At 43.7% G+C, this 22982-nt stretch overlaps 1 protein-coding gene across 1 annotated transcript in view; it reads right to left on the reverse strand.

The window, feature by feature from the left end:
• si:ch211-112c15.8 (tumor necrosis factor receptor superfamily member 1A) overlaps window positions 1-22982 on the reverse strand; it is a 38780-nt gene that overhangs the window by 10694 nt on the left and 5104 nt on the right. Inside the window, exons 5-7 of the mRNA XM_029724441.1 lie at window positions 17176-17236; window positions 12727-12806; window positions 12090-12254 (exon numbers count right to left, since the gene is read on the reverse strand). Of these exons, the coding sequence (XP_029580301.1) occupies window positions 12090-12254; window positions 12727-12806; window positions 17176-17236 (306 nt within the window). The remainder of the gene's footprint in view (window positions 1-12089; window positions 12255-12726; window positions 12807-17175; window positions 17237-22982) is intronic.

Here is a 22982-nt window from a genome sequence, read left to right on the forward strand (position 1 = left end):
ATGAGGTCAAGCGTATTGCCTGCCTTGTGAGTAGGGGGGGAAGGTGAGAGGGTGAGGTCAAAAGAGGAGAGGAGTGGAAAGAAGGAGGCAGAGAGGAATGAGTCAAAGGTAGACATTTACATTACATTTACATTTAAGTCATTTAGCAGACGCTCTTATCCAGAGCGACTTACAAATTGGTGCATTCACCTATAATATCCAGTAGAACAAACACTTTACAATAGTGCATCTAAATCCTTTAAAGGGGGGGGGGGGGGTTAGAAGGATTACTTTATCCTATCCCAGGTATTCCTTAAAGAGGTGGGGTTTCAGGTGTCTCCGGAAGGTGGTGATTGACTCCGCTGTCCTGGCATCGTGAGGGAGATTGTTCCACCATTGGGGTGCCAGAGCGGCAAACAGTTTTGACTGGGCTGAGCGGGAACTGTGCTTCCTCAGAGGTAGGGAGGCGAGCAGGCCAGAGGTGGATGAACGCAGTGCCCTTGTTTGGGTGTAGGGCCTGATCAGAGCCTGAAGGTACGGAGGTGCCGTTCCCCTCACAGCTCCGTAGGCAAGCACCATGGTCTTGTAGCGGATGCGAGCTTCAACTGGAAGCCAGTGGAGAGAGCGGAGGAGCGGGGTGACGTGAGAGAACTTGGGAAGGTTGAACACCAGACGGGCTGCGGCGTTCTGGATGAGTTGTAGGGGTTTGATGGCACAGGCAGGGAGCCCAGCCAACAGCGAGTTGCAGTAATCCAGACGGGAGATGACAAGTGCCTGGATTAGGACCTGCGCCGCTTCCTGTGTGAGGCAGGGTCGTACTCTGCGAATGTTGTAGAGCATGAACCTACAGGATCGGGTCACCGCCTTGATGTTAGTGGAGAACGACAGGGTGTTGTCCAGGATCACGCCAAGGTTCTTAGCACTCTGGGAGGAGGACACAAGGGAGTTGTCAACCGTGATGGCGAGATCATGGAACGGGCAGTCCTTCCCCGGGAGGAAGAGCAGCTCCGTCTTGCCGAGGTTCAGCTTGAGGTGGTGATCCGTCATCCACACTGATATGTCTGCCAGACATGCAGAGATGCGATTCGCCACCTGGTTGTCAGAAGGGGGAAAGGAGAAGATTAATTGTGTGTCGTCTGCATAGCAATGATAGGAGAGACCGTGTGAGGATATGACAGAGCCAAGTGACTTGGTGTATAGCGAGAATAGGAGAGGGCCTAGAACAGAGCCCTGGGGGACACCAGTGGTGAGAGCACGTGGTGCGGAGACAGCTTCTCGCCACGCCACCTGGTAGGAGCGACCTGTCAGGTAGGACGCAATCCAAGCGTGGGCCGCGCCGGAGATGCCCAGCTCGGAGAGGGTGGAGAGGAGGATCTGATGGTTCACAGTATCAAAGGCAGCAGATAGGTCTAGAAGGATGAGAGCAGAGGAGAGAGAGTTAGCTTTAGCAGTGCGGAGAGCCTCCGTGACACAGAGAAGAGCAGTCTCAGTTGAATGCCCAGTCTTGAAACCTGACTGATTAGGATCGAGAAGGTCGTTCTGAGAGAGATAGCAGGAGAGCTGGCCAAGGACGGCACGTTCAAGAGTTTTGGAGAGAAAAGAAAGAAGGTATACTGGTCTGTAGTTGTTGACATCGGAGGGATCGAGTGTAGGTTTTTTCAGAAGGGGTGCAACTCTCGCTCTCTTGAAGACGGAAGGGACGTAGCCAGCGGTCAAGGATGAGTTGATGAGCGAGGTGAGGTAGGGGAGAAGGTCTCCGGAAATGGTCTGGAGAAGAGAGGAGGGGATAGGGTCAAGTGGGCAGGTTGTTAGGCGGCCGGCCGTCACAAGACGCGAGATTTCATCTGGAGAGAGAGGGGAGAAAGAGGTCAAAGCACAGGGTAGGGCAGTGTGAGCAGGACCAGCGGTGTCGCTTGACTTAGCAAACGAGGATCGGATGTCGTCAACCTTCTTTTCAAAATGGTTGACGAAGTCATCCGCAGTGAGGGAGGAGGGGGGGGGGGGAGGGGGAGGAGGATTCAGGAGGGAGGAGAAGGTAGCAAAAAGCTTCCTAGGGTTAGAGGCAGATGCTTGGAATTTAGAGTGGTAGAAAGTGGCTTTAGCAGCAGAGACAGAAGAGGAAAATGTAGAGAGGAGGGAGTGAAAGGATGCGAGGTCCGCAGGGAGGCGAGTTTTCCTCCATTTCCGCTCGGCTGCCCGGAGCCCTGTTCTGTGAGCTCGCAGTGAGTCGTCGAGCCACGGAGCAGGAGGGGAGGACCGAGCCGGCCTGGAGGATAGGGGACAGAGAAAATCAAAGGATGCAGAGAGGGAGGAGAGGAGGGTTGAGGAGGCAAAATCAGGAGATAGGTTGGAGAAGGTTTGAGCAGAGGGAAGAGATGATAGGATGGAAGAGGAGAGAGTAGCAGGAGAGAGAGAGCGAAGGTTGGGACGGCGCAATACCATCCGAGTAGGGGCAGAGTGAGAAGTTTTTGATGAGAGCGAGAGGGAAAAGGATACAAGGTAGTGGTCGGAGACTTGGAGAGGAGTTGCAATGAGATTATTGGAAGAACAGCATCTAGTAAAGATGAGGTCAAGCGTATTGCCTGCCTTGTGAGTAGGGGGGGAGGGTGAGGTCAAAAGAGGAGAGGAGTGGAAAGAAGGAGGCAGAGAGGAATGAGTCGAAGGTAGACGTGGGGAGGTTAAAGTCACCCAGAACTGTGAGAGGTGAGCCATCCTCAGGGAAGGAACTTATCAAGGCGTCAAGCTCATTGATGAACTCTCCAAGGGAACCTGGAGGGCGATAAATGATGAGGATGTTAAGCTTGAAAGGGCTGGTAACTGTGACAGCATGGAATTCAAATGAGGAGATAGACAGATGGGTCAGGGGAGAAAGAGAGAATGTCCACTTGGGAGAGATGAGGATTCCAGTGCCACCACCCCGCTGGCTCGATGCTCTAGGGGTATGCGAGAACACGTGGCCAGACGAGGAGAGAGCAGTAGGAGTAGCAGTGTTATCTGTGGTAATCCATGTTTCCGTCAGCGCCAGGAAGTCTAGGGACTGGAGGGTAGCATAGGCTGAGATGAACTCAGCCTTGTTGGCCGCAGACCGGCAGTTCCAGAGGCTGCCGGAGACCTGGAACTCCACGTGGGTCGTGCGCGCTGGGACCACCAGGTTAGAGTGGCAGCGGCCACGCGGTGTGAAGCGTTTGTATGGCCTGTGCAGAGTGGAGAGAACCGGGATCGACAGACACATAGTTGACAAGCTACAGAAGAGGCTACGCTAATGCAAAGGAGATTGGAATGACAAGTGGACTACACGTCTCGAATGTTCAGAAAGTTAAGCTTACTTTGCAGAAAATCTATTGACTAAAATGACGAAAATGATACAGTACTGCTGGCTGGTGGAGTAGGCTAGCTAGCAGTGGCTGCGTTGTTGACTTTGTTTGACCGTGTAGCTGGCTAGGTGTAGCTGGCTAGGTGACCTCGATAGTTTCAGTACAACACCTTGTCATGATACAAAAGCAACTTTGTGGCTAGCTAGCATAACACTAATCAAGACGTTCCTTTGTAATGTATTTTAGTTTCTACAGTGTTACTAGTTGGCTGGGTTAGGAAAAATGGCGTCGCGGGGGACGGCAATAGCTGGCTAGCTAACCTCGGTAATTACTAAACTACACAATTATCAAGCTATGACAGAGACAACTATGTAGCTAGCTAGCCAACACTGCACTAGTCAAATCGGGAGACGTGGGGAGGTTAAAGTCACCCAGAACTGTGAGGCGTCAAGCTCATTGATGAACTCTCCAAGGGAACCTGGAGGGCGATAAATGATAAGGATGTTAAGCTTGAAAGGGCTGGTAACTGTGACAGCATGGAATTCAAATGAGGAGATAGACAGATGGGTCAGGGGAGAAAGAGAGAATGTCCACTTGGGAGAGATGAGGATTCCAGTGCCACCACCCCGCTGGCTCGATGCTCTAGGGGTATGCGAGAATACGTGGGCAGACGAGGAGAGAGCAGTAGGAGTAGCAGTGTTATCTGTGGTAATCCATGTTTCCGTCAGCGCCAGGAAGTCTAGGGACTGGAGGGTAGCATAGGCTGAGATGAACTCAGCCTTGTTGGCCGCAGACCGGCAGTTCCAGAGGCTGCCGGAGACCTGGAACTCCACGTGGGTCGTGCGCGCTGGGACCACCAGGTTAGAGTGGCAGCGGCCACGCGGTGTGAAGCGTTTGTATGGCCTGTGCAGAGGGGAGAGAACAGGGATAGACAGACACATAGTTGACAAGCTACAGAATTGTTGTTTCTTGTATTATTGTCTCTTGTGTCTTTAGAGAACTGTTTCACTTTGATATCCTTTTTCTTCTGTCCTGATTTTCTCTTTCTTTTCTTCTGTTAACTAGATATTCTTTGTTATTCTTCGTTAGCTAGCTAGCTTCTTCCAAAAGAGACACGAGAGGCTCAGACACGAGAGGTATGTGGTAGGGTCTACAGTCAATCACGGACTACAAAAGAAAAATCAGCCCCGTCGCGGATCACGATGTTAGCTCCCAGACAGACTAAACAAGTTTTTTGCTCGCTTTGAGGACAATACAGTGCCACTAACACGGCCCACTACCAAAACCTGCGGGCTCTCCTTCACTGCAGCCAACGTGAGTAAAACATTTAAACGTGTTAAGCCTCGCAAGGCTGCAGGCCCAGACGGCATCCCTGGCCGCGTCCTCAGAGCATGCGCAGACCAGCTGGCTGGTGTGTTTACAGACATATTCAATCCATCCTTATCCCAGTCTGCTGTCCCCACATGCTTCAAGAGGGCCACCATTGTTCCTGTTCCCAAGAAAGCTAAGGTAACTAAGCTAAATGACTACCGCCCTGTAGCACTCACTTCCGTCATCATGAAGTGCTTTGAGAGACTAGTCAAGGACCATATCACCTCCACCCTACCTGACACCCTAGACCCACTCCAATTTGCTTACCGACCCAATAGGTCCACAGACGACGCAATCGCCATCACACTGCACACTGCCCTAACCCATCTGGACAAGAGGAATACCTATGTAAGAATGCTGTTCATCGATTACAGCTCAGCATTTAACACCATAGTACCCTCCAAACTCATCTTTAAGCTAGAGACCCTGGGTCTCGACCCCGCCCTGTACATCTGGGTCCTGGACTTTCTGACAGGCCGCCCCCAGGTGGTGATGGTAGGTAACAACATCTCCACCCCGCTGATCCTCAACACTGGGTCCCCACAAGGGTGCGTTCTCAGCCCTCTTATGTACTCCCTGTTCACCCACGACTGCGTGGCCATGCACACATCCAACTCAAATCATCAAGTTTGCAGACGAAACTACAGTGGTAGGCTTGATTACCAACAACGACGAGACGGCCTACAGGGAGGAGGTGAGGGCACTCGGAGTGTTGTGTCAGGGAAATAATCTCGCACTCAATGTCAACAAAACAAAAGAGATGATCGTGGACTTCAGGAAACAGCAGAGGGAGCAGCCCCCTATCTACATTGACGGGACAGTAGTGGAGAGGGTGGAGAGTTTTAAGTTCCTCGGCGTACACATCACGAACAAACTGAAATGGTCCACCCACACAGACAGCGTGGTGAAGAAGGCGCAGCAGCGCCTCTTCAACCTCAGGAGGCTGAAGAAATTTGGCTTGTCACCAAAAACACTCACAAACTTTTACAGATGCACAATCGAGAGCATCTTGTCGGGCTGTATCACCACCTGGTACGGCAGCTGCTCCGCCCATAACCGGAAGGGTCTCCAGAGGGTAGTGAGGTCTGCACAACGCATCACCGGGTGCAAACTACCTGCCCTCCAGGACACCTACACCACCCGATGTCACAGGAAGGCCAAAAAGATCATCAAGGACAGCAACCACCCGAGCCACTGCCTGTTCACCCCGCTAACATCCAGAAGACGAGGTCAGTACAGGTGAATCAAAGCTGGAACCGAGAGACTGAAAAACAGCTTCTATCTCAAGGCCATCAGACTGTTAAACAGCCATCACTAACATCGAGTGGCTGCTGCCAACATACTGACTCAACTCAAGCCACTTTAGTAATGGGAAAATTGATGTAATCAATTTATCACTTGCCACTTTATATTATTTATATTAGATAATGTTTACATAACCTATATTATTAATCTCATATGTATATACTGTACGCCATACCATCTACTGCATCTTGCCATCCTGATGTGATGTATCACTAGCCACCTTAAACAATGCTGCTTTATATGTTTTCATACCCTACAATACTCATCTCATATGTATATACTGTACTCCATACCATCTATTACATCTTCCCTATGCCGTTCGGCCATCACTCATTTATATATTTGTATGTACATATTCGTATTCATTCCTTTACACTTGTGTGTACAAGGTAGTTGTTGTGAAATTGGTAGATTACTTGTTAGATATTACTGCATGGTCGGAACTAAAAGCACAAGCATTTTGCTACACTTGCATTAACACCTGCTAACCATGTGTATGTGACAAATAAATTTGATTTGATTTGTCTAGTGGCCAAAGGCCTTATCCTAGTCATGTTAGCAACCCATGAGAGTTGTTGCATCTTTAGATCGCCCCGCTTTCTAAATGTCTAACAGATATTTCCATCTATTTCCATGAAACCGCTTGCAGGTACGGTACGCATTTAGAAAGGTGTTTTCCGCAAATTGGATTTTAGAACATTCGCTGTGTGTACATTGCTGCGGCTAAAATGTGAAGAAATAATAGTTGATACATTTTTTAAGCTAAACATTCTGATCTGTTCCATCAGCCTTATTAATTGATACGGCATATACCACCACAACCCTACTTTGATACGCATCGTGGGGATTAAGAAGTGAGTATACACAATGCAAACTGAAAAATAAGTGGGTATACGGCGTATACCTGCGTATATATACCCTCCACTACAACACTGTTGCTAATAACATTATTAAAGTTGGAGTGCTAAGAATTACCCACATTTTCAGGTAAACCAACACTTCTCTAGTAAAAAAAAAAAACAACAACAACTTTGCTTACAGTGGCAAGAATAAGTATGTGAACCCTTTGGAATTACCTGGATTTCTGCATAAATTGGTCAAAAACTTTGTCACAACAATAGGCAAAAACAGTCAAACACAACTAATAACACACAAATAATTATACGTTTTCATGTCTTTATTGAACACACTGTGTAAACATTCACAGTGCAGGGTGGAAAAAGTATGTGAACCCTTGGATTTAATAACTGGTTGACCCTCCTTTGGCAGCAACAACCTCATCCAAATGTTTTCTGTAGTTGCGTATATGCAACAGTTTGGGCCGCCTGGCTCGTTGCGAACTAATTTGCCAGAATTTTACGTAATTATGACATAACATTGAAGGTTGTGCAATGTATCAGGAATATTTAGACTTAGGGATGCCACCCGTTAGATAAAATACGGAACGGTTCCGTATTTCACTGAAAGAAAAAATGTTTTGTTTTCGAGATGATAGTTTCCGGATTCGACCATATTAATGACCTAAGGCTCATATTTCTGTGTGTTTATTATATTATAATTAAGTCTATAATTTGATAGAGCAGTCTGACTGAGCGGTGGTAGGCACCAGCAGGCTCGTAAGCATTCATTCAAAACAGCACTTTCGAGCGTTTTGCCAGCAGCTCTTCGCAATGCTTCAAAGCATTGTCCTGTTTATGACTTCAAGCCTATCAACTCCCAAGATTAGGCTGGTGTAACCGATGTGAAATGGCTAGCTTGTTAGCGGGGTGTGCACTAATAGCGTTTCAAACGTCACTCGCTCTGAGACTTGGAGTAGTTGTTCCCCTTGCTCTGCATGGGTAACGCTGCTTCGAGGGTGGCTGTTGTCGATGTGTTCCTGGTTCGAGCCCAGGTAGGAGCGAGGAGAGGGACGGAAGCTATACTGTTACACTGGCAATACTAAAGTGCCTATAAGAACATCCAATAGTCAAAGGTATATGAAATACAAATCGTATAGAGAGAAATAGTCCTATAATTTCTATAATAACTACAACCTAAAACTTCTTACCTGGGAATATTGAAGACTCACGTTAAAAGGAACCACCAGCTTTCATATGTTCCCATGTTCTGAGCAAGGCACTTAAACGTTAGCTTTCTTACATGGCACATATTGCACTTTTACTTTCTTCTCCAACACTTTGTTTTTGCATTATTTAAATCAAATTGAAAGTTTCATTATTTATTTGAGGCTAAATTGATTTTATTGATGTATTATATTAAGTTAAAATAAGTGTTCATTCAGTATTGTTGTAATTGTCATTATTACAAATAAACAAAAAAGAAATTGTCCGATTAATCGGTATTGGCTTTTTTGGTCCTCTAATAATCGGTATCGGCGTCGAAAAATCATAATCGGTCGACCTCTAGTCTGGTGTGAACCGCTCTCGATGTCATGCCACAGCATCTCAATCGGGGTTGAGGTCAGGACTCTGACTGGGCCACTCCAGCTCTCTATCCACCGGATGTGTACCAAACTCACTAAAAGTGGCAGTAATAAAGCCTCTCTTGAAAAAGCCAAACCTTCACCAAGAAAATATAAAAAACTATCGGCTATTTTTCTCAAAAATGTTATAAAAAGCTGTTGCACAGCAACTCACTGCCTTCCTGAAGACAAACAATGTATACGAAACGCTTCAGTCTGGTTTTAGACCCCATCATAGCACTGAGACTGCACTGAAGGTGGTAAATTACCTTTTAATGGCGTCAGACAGAGGCTTTGCATCTGTCCTCGTGCTCCTAGACCTTAGTGCTGCTTTTGATACCATCGATCACCACAAACTTTGGTCTACACGGACAAGTTCTGGCCTGGTTTAGATCTTATCTGTCGGAAAGATATCAGTTTGTCTCTGTGAATGGTTTGTCCTCTGACAAATCAACTGTAAATGTTGGTGTTCCTCAAGGTTCCGTTTTAGGACCATTATTGTTTTCACTACATATTTTACCTCTTGGGGATGTCATTCGAAAACATAATGTTAAATTTCACTGCTATGCGGATGACACACAGCTGTACATTTCAATGAAACATGGTGAAGCCCCAAAATTGCCCTCGCTAGAAGCCTGTGTTTCAGACATAAGGAAGTGGATGGCTGCAAGCCTTCTACTTTTAAACTTGGACAAAACAGAGATGCTTGTTCTAGGTCCCAAGACACAAAGAGATTTTCTGTTGAATCTGACAATTAATCTTGATGGTTGAACAGTCGTCTCAAATAAAACTGAGAAGGACCTCGGCGTTACTCTGGACCATGATCTCTCTTTTGACGAACATATCAAGACTGTTTCAAGGACAGCTTTTTTCCATCTACGTAAAATTGCAAAAATCAGAAACTTTCTGTCCAAAAACGATACAGAAAAATGTATCCATGCTTTTGTTACTTCTAGGTTGGACTACTGCAATGCTCTACTTTCCGGCTACCCGGATAAAGCACTAAATAAACTTCAGTTAGTGCTAAATACGGCTGCTAGAATCCTGACTAGAACCAAAAAATTTGATCATATTACTCCAGTGCTAGCCTCTCTAGGTTTTACTGCTAACCTACAAAGCATTACATTGGCTTGCTCCTACCTATCTTTCCGATTTGGTCCTGCCTTACATACCTACACGTATGCTACGGTCACAAAACCCTAATTGTCCCTAGAATTTCTAAGCAAACAGCTGGAGGCAGGGCTTTCTCCTATAGAGCTCAATTTTTATGGAATGGTCTGCCTACCCATGTGAGAGATGCAGACTCTGTCTCAACTTTTAAGTCTTTACTGAAGACTCATCTCTTCAGTAGGTCCTATGATTGAGTGTAGTCTGGCCCAGGAGTGTGAAGGTGAACGGAAAGGCTCTGGAGCAACGAACCGCCCTTGCTGTCTCTGCCTGGCCATTTCCCCTCTCTCCACTGGGATTCTCTGCCTCTAACCCTATTTTTGGGGCTGAGTGACTGGCTTACTGGTGCTCTAACATGCCGTCCATAGGAGGGGTGCGTCACTTGAGTGGGTTGAGTCACTGGTCTCAGGATGGTAAGTTGGTGGTTGAAGACATCCCTCTAGTGGTGTGGGGGCTGTGCTTTGGCAAAGTGGGTGGGGTTATATCCTGGCCCTGTCCAGGGGTATCATCGGATGGGGCCACAGTGTCTCCTGACCCCTCCTGTCTTATCCGGTGTCCTGTGTGAATTTAAGTATGCGCTCTCTAATTCGCTCTTTCTCTCATTCTTTCTTTCTCTCTCTCGGAGGACCTGAGCCCTAGGACCATGCCTCTGGACTACCTGGCATGATGACTCCTTGCTGTCCCCAGTCCACCTGGCTGTGCTGCTGCTCCAGTTTCAACTGTTCTGCCTGCGGCTATGGAACCCTGACCTGTTCACCGGACGTGCTACCTGTCCCAGACCTGCTGTTTTCAACTCTCTAGAGACAGCAGGAGCGGTAGAGATACTCTCAATGATCGGCTATGAAAAGCCAACTGACATTTACTCTTGAGGTGCTGACTTGTTGCAGCCTCGACAACTACTGTGATTATTATTATTTGACTATGCTGGTCATTTATGAACATTTGAACATCTTGGCCATGTTCTGTTATAATTTCCACCCGGCACAGCCAGAAGAGGACTGGCCACCCCTCATAGCCTGGTTCCTTTCTAGGTTTCTTCCTAGGTTTTGGCCTTTCTAGGGAGTTTTTCCTAGCCACCGTGCTTCTACACCTGCATTGCTTGCTGTTTGGGGTTTTAGGCTGGGTTTCTGTACAGCACTTTGAGATATCAGCTGATGTAAGAAGGGCTATATAAATACATTTGATTTGATTTGATCAAGAAGGCATATTTTCTTATGTTGAAGCCATTCTGTTGTTGATTTACTTCTGTGTTTTGGGTTGTTGTCCTGTTGCATTACCCAACTTCTGTTGAGCTTCAATTGGCGGACAGATAGCATTACATTCTCCTGCAAAATGTCTTGATAAACATGGGAATTCATTTTTCCATCAATGATAGCAAGCTGTCCAGGCCCTGAGGCAGCAAAGCAGCCCCAAACCATGATGCTCCCTCCACCATATTTTACAGTTGGAATGAGGTTTTGATGTTGGTGTGCTGTGCCTTTTTTTCTCCACACATAGTGTTGTGTTCCTTCCAAACAACTCAACTTTAGTTTAATCTGTCCACAGAATATTTTGCCAGTAGTGCTGTGGAACATCCAGGTGCTCTTTTGCGAACTTCAGACGTGCAACAATGCTTTTTTTGGACAGCAGTGGCTTCTTCCGTGGTGTCCTCCCATGAACACCATTCTTGTTTAGTGTTTAACGTATCGTAGACTCGTCAACAGAGATGTTAGCATGTTCCAGAGATTTCTGTAAGACTTTAGCTGACACTCTAGGATTCTTCTTAACCTCTCTGCTCTTGCAGTCATCTTTGCAGGACGGCCACTACTAGGGAGAGTAGCAACAGTGTTGAACTTTCTCCCTTTATAGACAATTTATCTTACCGTGGACTGATGAACATCAACGCTTTTAGAGATACTTTTGTAACCTTTTCTAGCTTTATGCAAGTCAACAATCCTTAATCTTAGGTCTTCTGAGATCTCTTTTGTTCGAGGCATGGTTCACATCAGGCAATGCTTTATGTGAATAGCAAACTCCGATTTTGTGAGTCTTTTTTATATTTCAGGGCAGCTCTAACCAACATCTCCAATCTTGTCGCATTGATTGGACTCCAGGTTAGCTGATTACTGACTCCAATTAGCTTTTGAAAAAGTAATTAGCCTAGGGGTTCACATACTTTTTCCAACCTACACTGTGAAAGTTTAAATTAAGTATTCAATATAGACAAGAAAAATACAATAATTTGTGTGTTATCAGTTTAAGCACACTCTGTTTGTCTATTGTTGTGACTTAGAGGAAGATCAGATCACATTTTTTGACAAATTTATGTGGAAATCCAGGTTATTCCAAAGGGTTTACATACTTTTTCTTGCAACTGTATATGTATTACTGTATATATAATTTATATCAATATACCACCCTAAGGGATCAAATCTCAGTAGGCCATTGGTTACAGTGTTGAATTGACTAGCAAGTCAACTGGGTTACTGACTGCCTGGATATTTTATCATTACCGTTGGCTGAGGTGTCCCTTGTAGGCAACTGGAGCTCCTTTTCAGGGTTTGCGCAGCAGCCATGTTCCCTCCATCCACCCTTAGTCAGGACCAGGAGACTGGCCATTAACAGAGTGGTGACCAGGAAAACCAGAAGGACATACATCATGGTGTAGAGGAGGTGAGCTGTTGAGGATACAGATAAGTATAACCATCAATGGCGTTTATTTCATACCACAAAAATAACTGTACTATCTGACTACATTTAAGAGGGATTAGAAGAATGTAGGGTAGAGAGCTAAAAGATTCAACTACAGCAAATTGTTGGCATGGAGGAGAAATTCTACTTACTGGAGAGAATTTTATATCATAGTAATCACCAATATGATGCACTAATGCTGTATTATGATTAATGCTATCAAGTAACACCTGCAATAGTTACCATTTGAGTTGACTTACACTTATGGTAACTGACATGACAATGTATTATAATTGTAAAAAGGTAAGTGTTTTAAACTACCTGGTTCTGCTTGTTGTGTCACAAGGCTGAGTGTTAACAATAGGTGCTATGTAAGGATTATGAAAGCTTATGAAGGCTTCATGAAGTCACTGAAAGAAGTGAAAGATCTGTGGAAGCAAAGGTATTGGTGGAACTCACAAGTGTCTGGATTTTTGATGATGGCAGGGTTGGGTGTTGGTTTTGGGAGTTTGGGGGTTGAAGTAGTGGTGCACTCTTTCCTGAAATATGACGACAGAAAAACACAAGGTCACTCCAGAAGGGATTTCCCAGACAACTATATCAAGTTGACATTCATAACTATTCATTTGATATGACACCAATGACATTTTTAAGTGAACATTTAAAGAAGAGACAAAGAAAATGACATATGGATCAAATGATTACAAACTGTTAATGAGAGGTTTGCATACAGACGTTTTTTGTATGTTGTGGTTTTGCATTGAACCAAATACATTCTATAAATATATAGTGCCTTGCGAAAGTATTCATCCCTCTTGACATTTTTCCTGTTTTGTTGCATTACAACCTGTAATTTAAATTGATTTTTATTTGGATTTCATGTAATGGACATGCACAAAATAGACCAAATTGGTGGAAAAAATTACTTGTTTCAAAAAATTCAAAAAACTGGAAAAGTGGTGTATTCACCCCCTTTGCTATGAAGCCCTAAATAAGATCTGGTGCAACCAATTACCTTCTGAAGTCACATAATTAGTTAAATAAAGTCCACCTGTGTGCAATCTAAGTGTTACATGATCTGTCACATGGTCTCAGTATATATATATATATATATATATATATATATATATATATATAGAGAGAGAGATATATATATATATATATATAGAGAGAGAGAGATATATATATAGATATATATAGAGAGAGATATATATATAGATATATATAGAGAGAGATATATAGATATATATAGAGATAGAGATATATAGATATATATATATAGATATATACAGTTGAAGTAGGAAATTTAAACACACGAAGGTTGGAGTCATTAAAACTCATTTTTAAACCACTCCACAAATTTCTTGTCAACAAACTATAGTTTTGGCAAGTCAGTTAGGACATCTACTTTGTGCATGACACAAGTCATTTTTGCAACAATTGTTTACAGAAAGATTATTTCACTTATAATTCACTGTATCACAATTCCAGTGGGTCAGAAGTTTACATACACTAAGTTGACTGTGCCTTTAAACAGCTTGGAAAATTCCTGAAAATTATGTTATGGCTTTAGAAGATTCTGATAGGCTAATTGACATCATTTGAGTCAATTGGAGGTGTACCTGTGGATGTATTTCAAGGCCTACCTTCAAACCCAGTGCCTCTTTGCTTGACATTATGGGAAAATCAAAAGAAATCAGCCAAGACCTCCGCAAGTCTGGTTCATCCTTGGGAGCAATTTCCAAACGCCTGAAGGTACCATGTTCATCTGTACAAACAATAGTACGCAAGTATAAACAACACGGGACCATGCAGCCGTCATACCGCTCAGGAAGGAGACGCCGTCTGTCTCCTTTGCAAAAAGTGCAAATCAATCCCAGAACAACAGCAAACAACCTTGTGAAGATGCTGGAGGAAACAGGTACAAAAGTATATATATCCATCGTAAACGAGTCCTATATCGACACAACCTGGAAGGCCGCTCAGCAAGGAAAAAGCCACTGCTCCAAAACAGCCATAAAAAAGCCAGACTACGGTTTGCAACTGCACATAGGGCCAAAAATCGTACTTTTTGGAGAAATGTCCTCTGGTCTGATGAAGCAAAAAATAGAACTGTTTGGCCATAATGACCATCGTTATGTTAGGAGGAAAAAGGGGGAGGCTTGCAAGCTGAAGTACACCATCCCAACCGTGAAGCACGGGGGTGGCAGCATCATGTTGTGGGGGTGCTTTGCTGCAGGAGGGGCTGGGGTACTTCACAAAATAGATGGCATCATGAGGGAGGAAAATTATGTGGATATATCGAAGCAACATCTCAAGACTTCAGTCAGGAAGTTAAATCTTGGGCACAAATGGGTCTTCCATATTGACAATGAACCCAAGCATACTTCCAAAGTTGTGGCAAAATGGCTTAAGGACAACAAAGTCAAGCTATTGGAGTGGCCATCACAAAGCCCTAACCTCAAACCTATAGAAAATGTGTGGGCAGAACTGAAAAAGCGTGTGCGAGCAAGGAGGCCTACAAACCTGACTCAGTTACACCAGCTCTGTCAGGAAGAATGAGCCAAAATTCACCCAACTTATTGTGGGATGCTTGTGGAAGGCTCCCGGAAACGTTTGACCCAAGTTAAACAACTTAAAGGCAATGCTACCAAATACTAATTGAGTGTATGTAAACTTCTGACCCACTGGGAATGTGATGAAAGAAATAAAAGCTGAAATAAATCATTCTCTCTACTATTATTCTGACATTTCACATTCTTAAAATAAAGTGGTGATCCTAACTGACCTAAAACAGGGATGTTTTACTAGGATTAACTGTCAGGAATTGTGAAAAACTGAGTTTAAATGTATTTGGCTAAGGTGTATGTAAACGTCTGACTTCAACTGTATATACACACCTGTTCTGAAAGGCTGCAACACCACTAAGCAAGGGACACCACCAAGCAAGTGGCACCATGAAGACCAAGGAGCTCTCCAAACAGGTCAGGGACAAAGTTGTGGAGAAGTACATATCAGGGTTGGGTAAAAAAAAATATCTGAAACTTTGAACATCCCACGGAGTACCATTAAATCCATTATTTAAAAACATGAAAGAATATGGCACCACAAAAAACCTGACAAGAGGGCTGTCCACCAAAACTCACAGATCAGGCAAGAAGGGCATTAATCAGAGAAGCAACAAAGAGACAAAAGATAACCCTGAAGGAGCTGCAAAGCTCCACAGTGGAGCTGGGCTTTACGGAAGAGTGGCAAGCCATTGCTTAAAGAAAAAAATAAGCAAACATGTTTGGTGTTTGCCAAAAGGCATGTGGGAGACTCCCCAAACATATGAAAGAAAGTACTCGGGTCAGATGAGACTAAAATTGAGCTTTTTGGCCATCAAGGAAAATGCTATGTCTGGCGTAAACCCAACACGCCCCATCACCCTGAGAACACCATCCCCACAGTGAAGCATGGTGGCGGCAGCATCATGCTGTGGGGATGTTTTTCATCGGCAGGGACTGGGAAACTGGTCAGAATTGAAGGAATGATGGATGGCGCTAAATACAAGGAAATTCTTGAGGGAAACCTGTTTCAGTCTTCCAGAGATTTGAGACTGGGATGGAGGTTGCCCTTCCAGCAGGACAATGACCCTAAGCATACTGTTAAAGCAACACTCGAGTGGTTTAAGGTTAAACATTTAAATGTCTTGGAATGGCCTAGTCAAAGCCCAGACCTCAATCCAGTTGAGAATCTTTGGTATGACTTAAAGATTGCTTTACACCTGCGGAACCCATACAACTTGAAGGAGCTGGAGCAGTTTTGCCAGGAAGAATGGGCAAAAATCCAGTGGCTAGATGTGCCAAGCTCATAGAGACATACCCCAAGAGACTTGCAGCTGTAATTGCTGCAAAAGGTGGCTCTACAAAGTATTGACTTTGGGGGGTGAATAGTTATGCACGCTCAAGTTTTCAGTTTTTTTGTCTTATTTCTTTTTTGTTTCACAATAAAAAATATTTTGCATCTTCAATGTGGTAGGCATGTTATGTAAATCAAATGACACAAACCCCCCAAAAATCCATTTGAATTCCAGGTTGTAAGGAAACAAAATAGGAAAAATGCCAAGGGGGTTGAATACTTTCGCAAACCACTGTACAACCCCTCAATCTTAGTGTCACATCTATGACTACCAGTAGTTATGATTTTTACTGAAATCCAAAGGGTTGAAAATGTATCTTGTATCTGTGATACGTGGGTGTGCTTTTAGAACATTGACTATCAGAAACCCGAGAGTACCTCAGAAACATAGGATGTTCAGTAACTTCAGATCTTATAAATCTTATAACGCTCCGCTTTGAGGGGAAGTCTCAACCCACTGACCTCAACATATGCCATTACAAGATCTGATTGATCTTTTTGCAGCATCCAACAAATAACTGTGCTTTCTTGGTATGTCAACAACAGAACATGTTCATTCTCTAGTACACTGGATTAAAACCCATGGCTGAGTCATTTCAGGGATATCAAGTCTACATCAAAATAACTATGGGTTTTGAGGGGTTTTGCTAAATAGTAGGGATACATCCCAAATGGCAACCTGTTCCCTATATATTGCACTACTTTTGACCAGGGCCCATATCAAAAGTTGTGCACTATATAGGGAATAGGGTACTATTTGGGACACATTCAAGGTCTCAATGGGAAACAATCTAAATGTGTCTGAGGTGATTTAAAAAAAATTCTATGATGTTCTATGGTCATTGCCAGTGTCAAAATGTTATGGTTAGGTGAGACTATAAAGTATGTGAGCATTACTCCTTGTTACTACAGAATATTATATTGTCAGAGCTAAACAAAAAGGGTGGTGCATATGTTCGGTTTACTAAATGTATAAATATTGTAGAAGCTGGAATCTGGTGGTCGTACGTTTGGCATGGTTGGCATCGCTTCAACTCGTCTTTGTTAAAGTCTGACTTACACACGGAACCTGAAGGGAAAATACAGGGAAAATTCTGAGAATAGACAGTATCATGAACACATTCATCGTGAACACATATTTGTTCATTCAAAAACATTGTTTCTCTTATTCCTTCCAGTTTTGACACTGCTTACATTTTAACATGTTATTTTAAAACATTCAATGAATGTCATGGAGAAAATGAAATGAGGCCTTTGGTCAAGGACATGAAAGCAGTGCACATACAGTAAAACCTGGCCATTTCACTAATCTGTCACTCTTTGAGAGGTGAGGGGATAAAATTAAAATACATTCTATTCACTGAGTATACAAAACACTAAGAACACTTGCTCTTTCCATGAAAGCTATGATCCCTTATTGATGTCACTTGTTAAATCCACTTCAATCAATTTAGATGAAGGGGAGGAGACAGGTTAAAGAAGGATTTTTAAGCCTTGAGACAATTGAGACGTTGATTATGAATGTGTGTCTTTCAGAGGGTGAATCGGCAAGACAAAAGATTTAAGTGCTTTTGAACAGGGTATGGTAGTTGGTGTCAGGCATAGGGCTGTTGCAGTGACAGCCTTCCATGTGGCTCAGTTGGTAGAGCATGGTGTTTGCAACACCAGCATGGTGTGTGTAACGCCAGGGTTGTGGGTTCGATTCCCACGGGGGGCCAGTACCAAAAAAAAATGCATGAAATGAAATTAAATGTATGCATTCACTACTGTAAGTCGCTCTGGATAAGAGTGTCTGCTAAATGACTAAAATGTAAATGTAGTATTGCCACCACACTGGCGGTCACAAGTCATGAAGGCAGTCAAAGTCCACGTGACCATTTAGTCATGGTAATTAGGTTTCTCCAAGCTCTGATGCTGCTGATGGTCACTGTACTCAGCACTCTATTGTCCCTTTAATCACTCTGACATCAATGCATTCGAAAATCTAATCAAACACTTCAATAGGCTATGCAATTGCATCAGAAAACAGAGTGATGGCCTCTACTGAAAAGAGGAGGATCTATAGGCTAGGCCTACTATATTTATTTTCAACTTTCCTAATATTAAGCACATTGCTTATATTTACAACAGGAGTACAGCCTACCTGGCTGGCATGAAAATAAACCACAGGGAATAGCGTCCTCCATTTGCTTTAGATGACATCAGTGGTGATTTTAGCATATAAATCTTGGTGTGTTAAAAATATATATAATTGTGGGATGCATGCTAGCAAAGCCTCTAGACAACACTAAACAATACATTAATTGCACTATAACGGTGACAAACTGTGCCCACAAACTGTTAGGGCCTACATAAAACTGTACCAACAGCAGAGCCCCAACAGCAGTCCCAACACCTTACCACTGCTACACCTGGCTATCAGCGGAGCCTTGTCTGGCAGCGAAACAGTTCATTCAGCCTCATTTACTGCCTTTAAAAAAAACATAGCTGACTTGCTTAAACAAATGTGGTTTCTACTGATAATTGAGATGTGCAATCTATGGCATTAGGGGACGACAAGTGGATAAGAGGCGATCCGTAATTTCGATTAACATATTAATGAGCGAGCTAGGACGGATGTAGTCAATATAACTATTTGTTCAGCACTTTTTAAATGTACAGTGACAGAATTCAGAACATGGGCCGGTTCTTACAGTATTCTCCCTGTACATCAAGTCAGAACCGTAGGATAAATAAAGGGGGCATATAAGCAGGCAATGAAAGCTCTTACAATATTCAATTACATTTCTCAAAAAACAGATTGTAGGCTACATGTACACCACCAAGTCAGAACTGTGGGATAAGTTATGAGGGGGAAAGGGACCAAATTATTAGGGTGAGGCAGCTTACAACACAATATACACTTAGTATTACTTTCTTAGCTACAGTATATATATCTCCCTGGCATATTACATAATTTATGCAGCAGCATACAAGACATTTTTGGACTCACCTTGTTGTGCTGTTCTCACTTGAACAGGAAGGTGGCGCGGCAGTCCTTCGAGGACAAATTTTATCATCAAACCTTGTCATCAAAGTCTGGCATTCTCTGGATTTATGGTGCTTTCAAGACAATTGGGAACTCAGAAAAAAACAAGGTAGAATCATGATGACGTCAGTGATCTTCAGGTCGTAGCTCTAGAAAGAAGCCCAAGTTCCCGATTTACAATTCCGAGTTGGATGACCTGTCAGAAAGTATTTTCCTAGTCGGAGCTCATTTTTCCCGAGTTTCCAGTTGTCTTGAACTCACTGAAGTCAGATTTGGCAGTTCCAAGTCAACAATTGTTTTGAGCGCGGCACAAATCATGCTTCATTGACAGCATGGCCGATGTTGAATGTTCATCATTTTAAGCTTGGAAAAGAGACTTGCTTGCTAGTGCTTGCTTTGCAATGCTTGCAGTTAGCCACTGATTTCCGAACCAGTCATTGTTGAATTTGCAATTTCCAACTTGTGTAATGTTTATGTCCAATGCCTGATGAGCACCAATGCGTTTGATCTATAATTTCCCTTCATTATTTCTCTTCATATGACAAGGATTAAAAAGTAGATTGCCGATTCATGATGATGACTGCTAGCTAAGATTTTGAAAGTATGATGGTGACAGGATCAGTCCAATCAAAGCTGTACAGTGTTTCCTCTGACACATTGGTGCGGCTGGCTTCCAGGTTAAGTGGGCATTGTGTCAAGAAGCAGTGCGGCTTGGCTGAGTTGTGTTTCGGAGGACGCACGGCTCTCGGTCTTTGCCTCTCCAGAGTCTGTACGGAAGTCTCAGCGATGAGACAAGACCGTAACTACCAATTGGACACCACGAAATTGGAGAGAAAAAAAGGGAGAAAAAAATAAAATAAAATAAAAAAATGACTGTAGATAGAACATGATTTGACGTCATTTTATCTGTGGCCAATGACCTTCATCCTTCTTGGATGGGCACTTCTAATGTAACTCTATGGCAGCACCCAAGGGGCTTGAATTTTCAAGCTCTACCCTCAGACATTACCAACACCTACGCTCCGTATTTTTTGCTGGCTGCCCCACCACCACAGAAAGCACTGAGCTTGGCTGAAGCATCTGCATTTTGGAGCTGCCTTACGCAATAAAGCAAAAAAGAGACCATGCAGCTTTATTTACTCAATGTATTATTATAATTTTTTGGAACATTGTTTGCAAAGTAATATGTGACATGTACAGTATTAATGCCAAAATAGCATGCAAAACAGTCAAGCCCCCCCCCCCGCCCTGAATGACATGTATTTGTTCCCGCTGCCCCCGTTTTGATACAGGTGCATGATAATGATCCATTCGTAATCAAAACAAATTTCCCACATATATTATTTAGTATATGTACAGTACAGACAAGATTAAAACAATAATAGTCTGATGGGTGACAATATTAGCCTATCACATGTGAATTATATATTATCACTAATGCCCAGCATAAGAAACAATGCCTTTTTTTGCGACTTTATCGAATCATAGTTGCACACTTCATGTAATCTAGCCCAATGGCCTATAAAAGTGGCCAAATAACTTCTTAAAATTAAGCACATTAATCCGCTTTACGAGAGGTATAGAGCCTAACTGGTATAAGCAGCGTGTCAGTTTCAAGTTTGGGGAAGATCATTTTCACCATAAAAATGCACCTTTATAATAAAAACATTACATGCATAATCGCATTTGGGACATGGGACATGCTTAACACCCCAGCCATCCTACAATCTAAGCTTGATGCCCTCAATCTCACACAAATTATCAATGAACCTACCAGGTACCACCCCAAAGCCGTAAACACGGGCACCCTCATAGATATCATCCTAACCAACTTGCCCTCTAAATACACCTCTGCTGTTTTCTGCCAAGATCTCAACGATCACTGCCTCATTGCCTGCATCCGTAATGGGTCAGCGGTCAAACGACCTCCACTCATCACTGTCAAACGCTCCCTGAAACACTTCAGCGAGCAGGCATTTCTAATCGACCTGGCCCGGGTATCCTGGAAGGATATTGACCTCATCCCTTCAGTAGAGGATGCCTGGTTATTTTTTTTAAATGCCTTCCTCACCATCTTAAATAAGCATGCCCCATTCAAGAAATTTAGAACCAGAAACAGATATAGCCCTTGGTTCGCTCCAGACCTGACTGCCCTTAACCGACACAAAAACATCCTGTGGCATTCTGCATTAGCATCGAACAGCCCCCGTGATATGCAACTTTTCAGGGAAGTTAGCCTATGTCAATCTACTATCCCCCCCTAGTGCAAAAGAGAAATACATATTCCAAACATAGCCTGGACAGTTGTGGGAAGCGATAGATCCCAAATTAATACAAACTCTAGCATAAAAAAAACAGGCAGTTAGAAAAGCCAAGGCTAGCTTTTTTAAGCAGAAATTTGCTTCCTGCAACACAAACTCAAAAAAAGTTCTGGGACACTGTAAAGTCCTTGGAGAATAAGAGCACCTCCTCCCAGCTGCCCACTGCACTGAGGATAGGAAACTCTGTCACCACCGATAAATCCACTATAATTGAGAATTTCAATAAGCATTTTTCTACGGCTGGCCATGCTTTCCACCTGGCTACCCCTACTCCGGTCAACAGCACTGCACCCCCCACAGCAACTCGCCCAAGCCTTCCCCATTTCTCCTTCTCCCAAATCCAGTCAGCTGATGTTCTGAAAGAGCTGCAAAATCTGGACCCCTACATATCAGCAGGGCAAGACAATCTGGACCCTTTCTTTCTAAAATTATCTGCTGAAATTGTTGCAACCCCTATTAAAGATTGGAAAGCAGCTGCGGTCATCCCCCTCTTCAAAGGGGGGGACACTCTTGACCCAAACTGCTACAGACCTATATCTATCCTACCCTGCCTTTCTAAGGTCTTCAAAAGCCAAGTCAACAAACAGATTACAGACCATTTCGAATCCCACCACACCTTCTCTGCTATGCAATCTGGTTTCAGGGCTGGTCATGGGTGTACCTCAGCCACGCTCAAGGTCCTAAACGATATCTTAACTGCCATCGATAAGAAACAATACTGTGCTGCCGTATTCATTGACCTGGCCAAGGCTTTCGACTCTGTCAATCACCACATCCTCATCGGCAGACTCAATAGCCTTGGTTTCTCAAATGATTGCCTCGCCTGGTTCACCAACTACTTCTCCGATAGAGTTCAGTGTGTTAAATCGGAGGGCCTATTGTCTGGGCCTCTGGCAGCCACGGGGTTCAATTCTTGGGCCGACTCTTTTCTCTGTATACATCAATGATGTCGCTCTTGCTGCTGGTGAGTCTCTGATCCACCTCTACGCAGACGACACCATTCTGTATACTTCTGGCCCTTCTTTGGACACTGTGTTAACTACCCTCCAGATGAGCTTCAACGCAATACAACTCTCCTTCCGTGGCCTCCAACTGCTCTTAAATACAAGTAAAACTAAATGCATGCTCTTCAACCGATCGCTGCCTGCACCTGCCCACCCGTCCAGCATCACTACTCTGGACGGTTCTGACTTAGAATATGTGGACAACTACAAATACCTAGGTGTCTGGTTAGAATGTAAACTCTCCTTCCAGACTCACATCAAACATCTCCAATCCAAAGTTAAATCTAGAATTGGCTTCCTATTTCGCAACAAAGCATCTTTCACTCATGCTGCCAAACATACCCTCGTAAAACTGACTATCCTACCGATCCTCGACTTCGGCAATGTCATTTACAAAATAGCCTCCAATACCCTACTCAATAAACTGGATGCAGTCTATCACAGTGCCATCCATTTTGTCAC

Source organism: Salmo trutta, chromosome 30, assembly GCF_901001165.1.
Source record: "Salmo trutta chromosome 30, fSalTru1.1, whole genome shotgun sequence".
NCBI lineage: Eukaryota > Metazoa > Chordata > Actinopteri > Salmoniformes > Salmonidae > Salmo > Salmo trutta.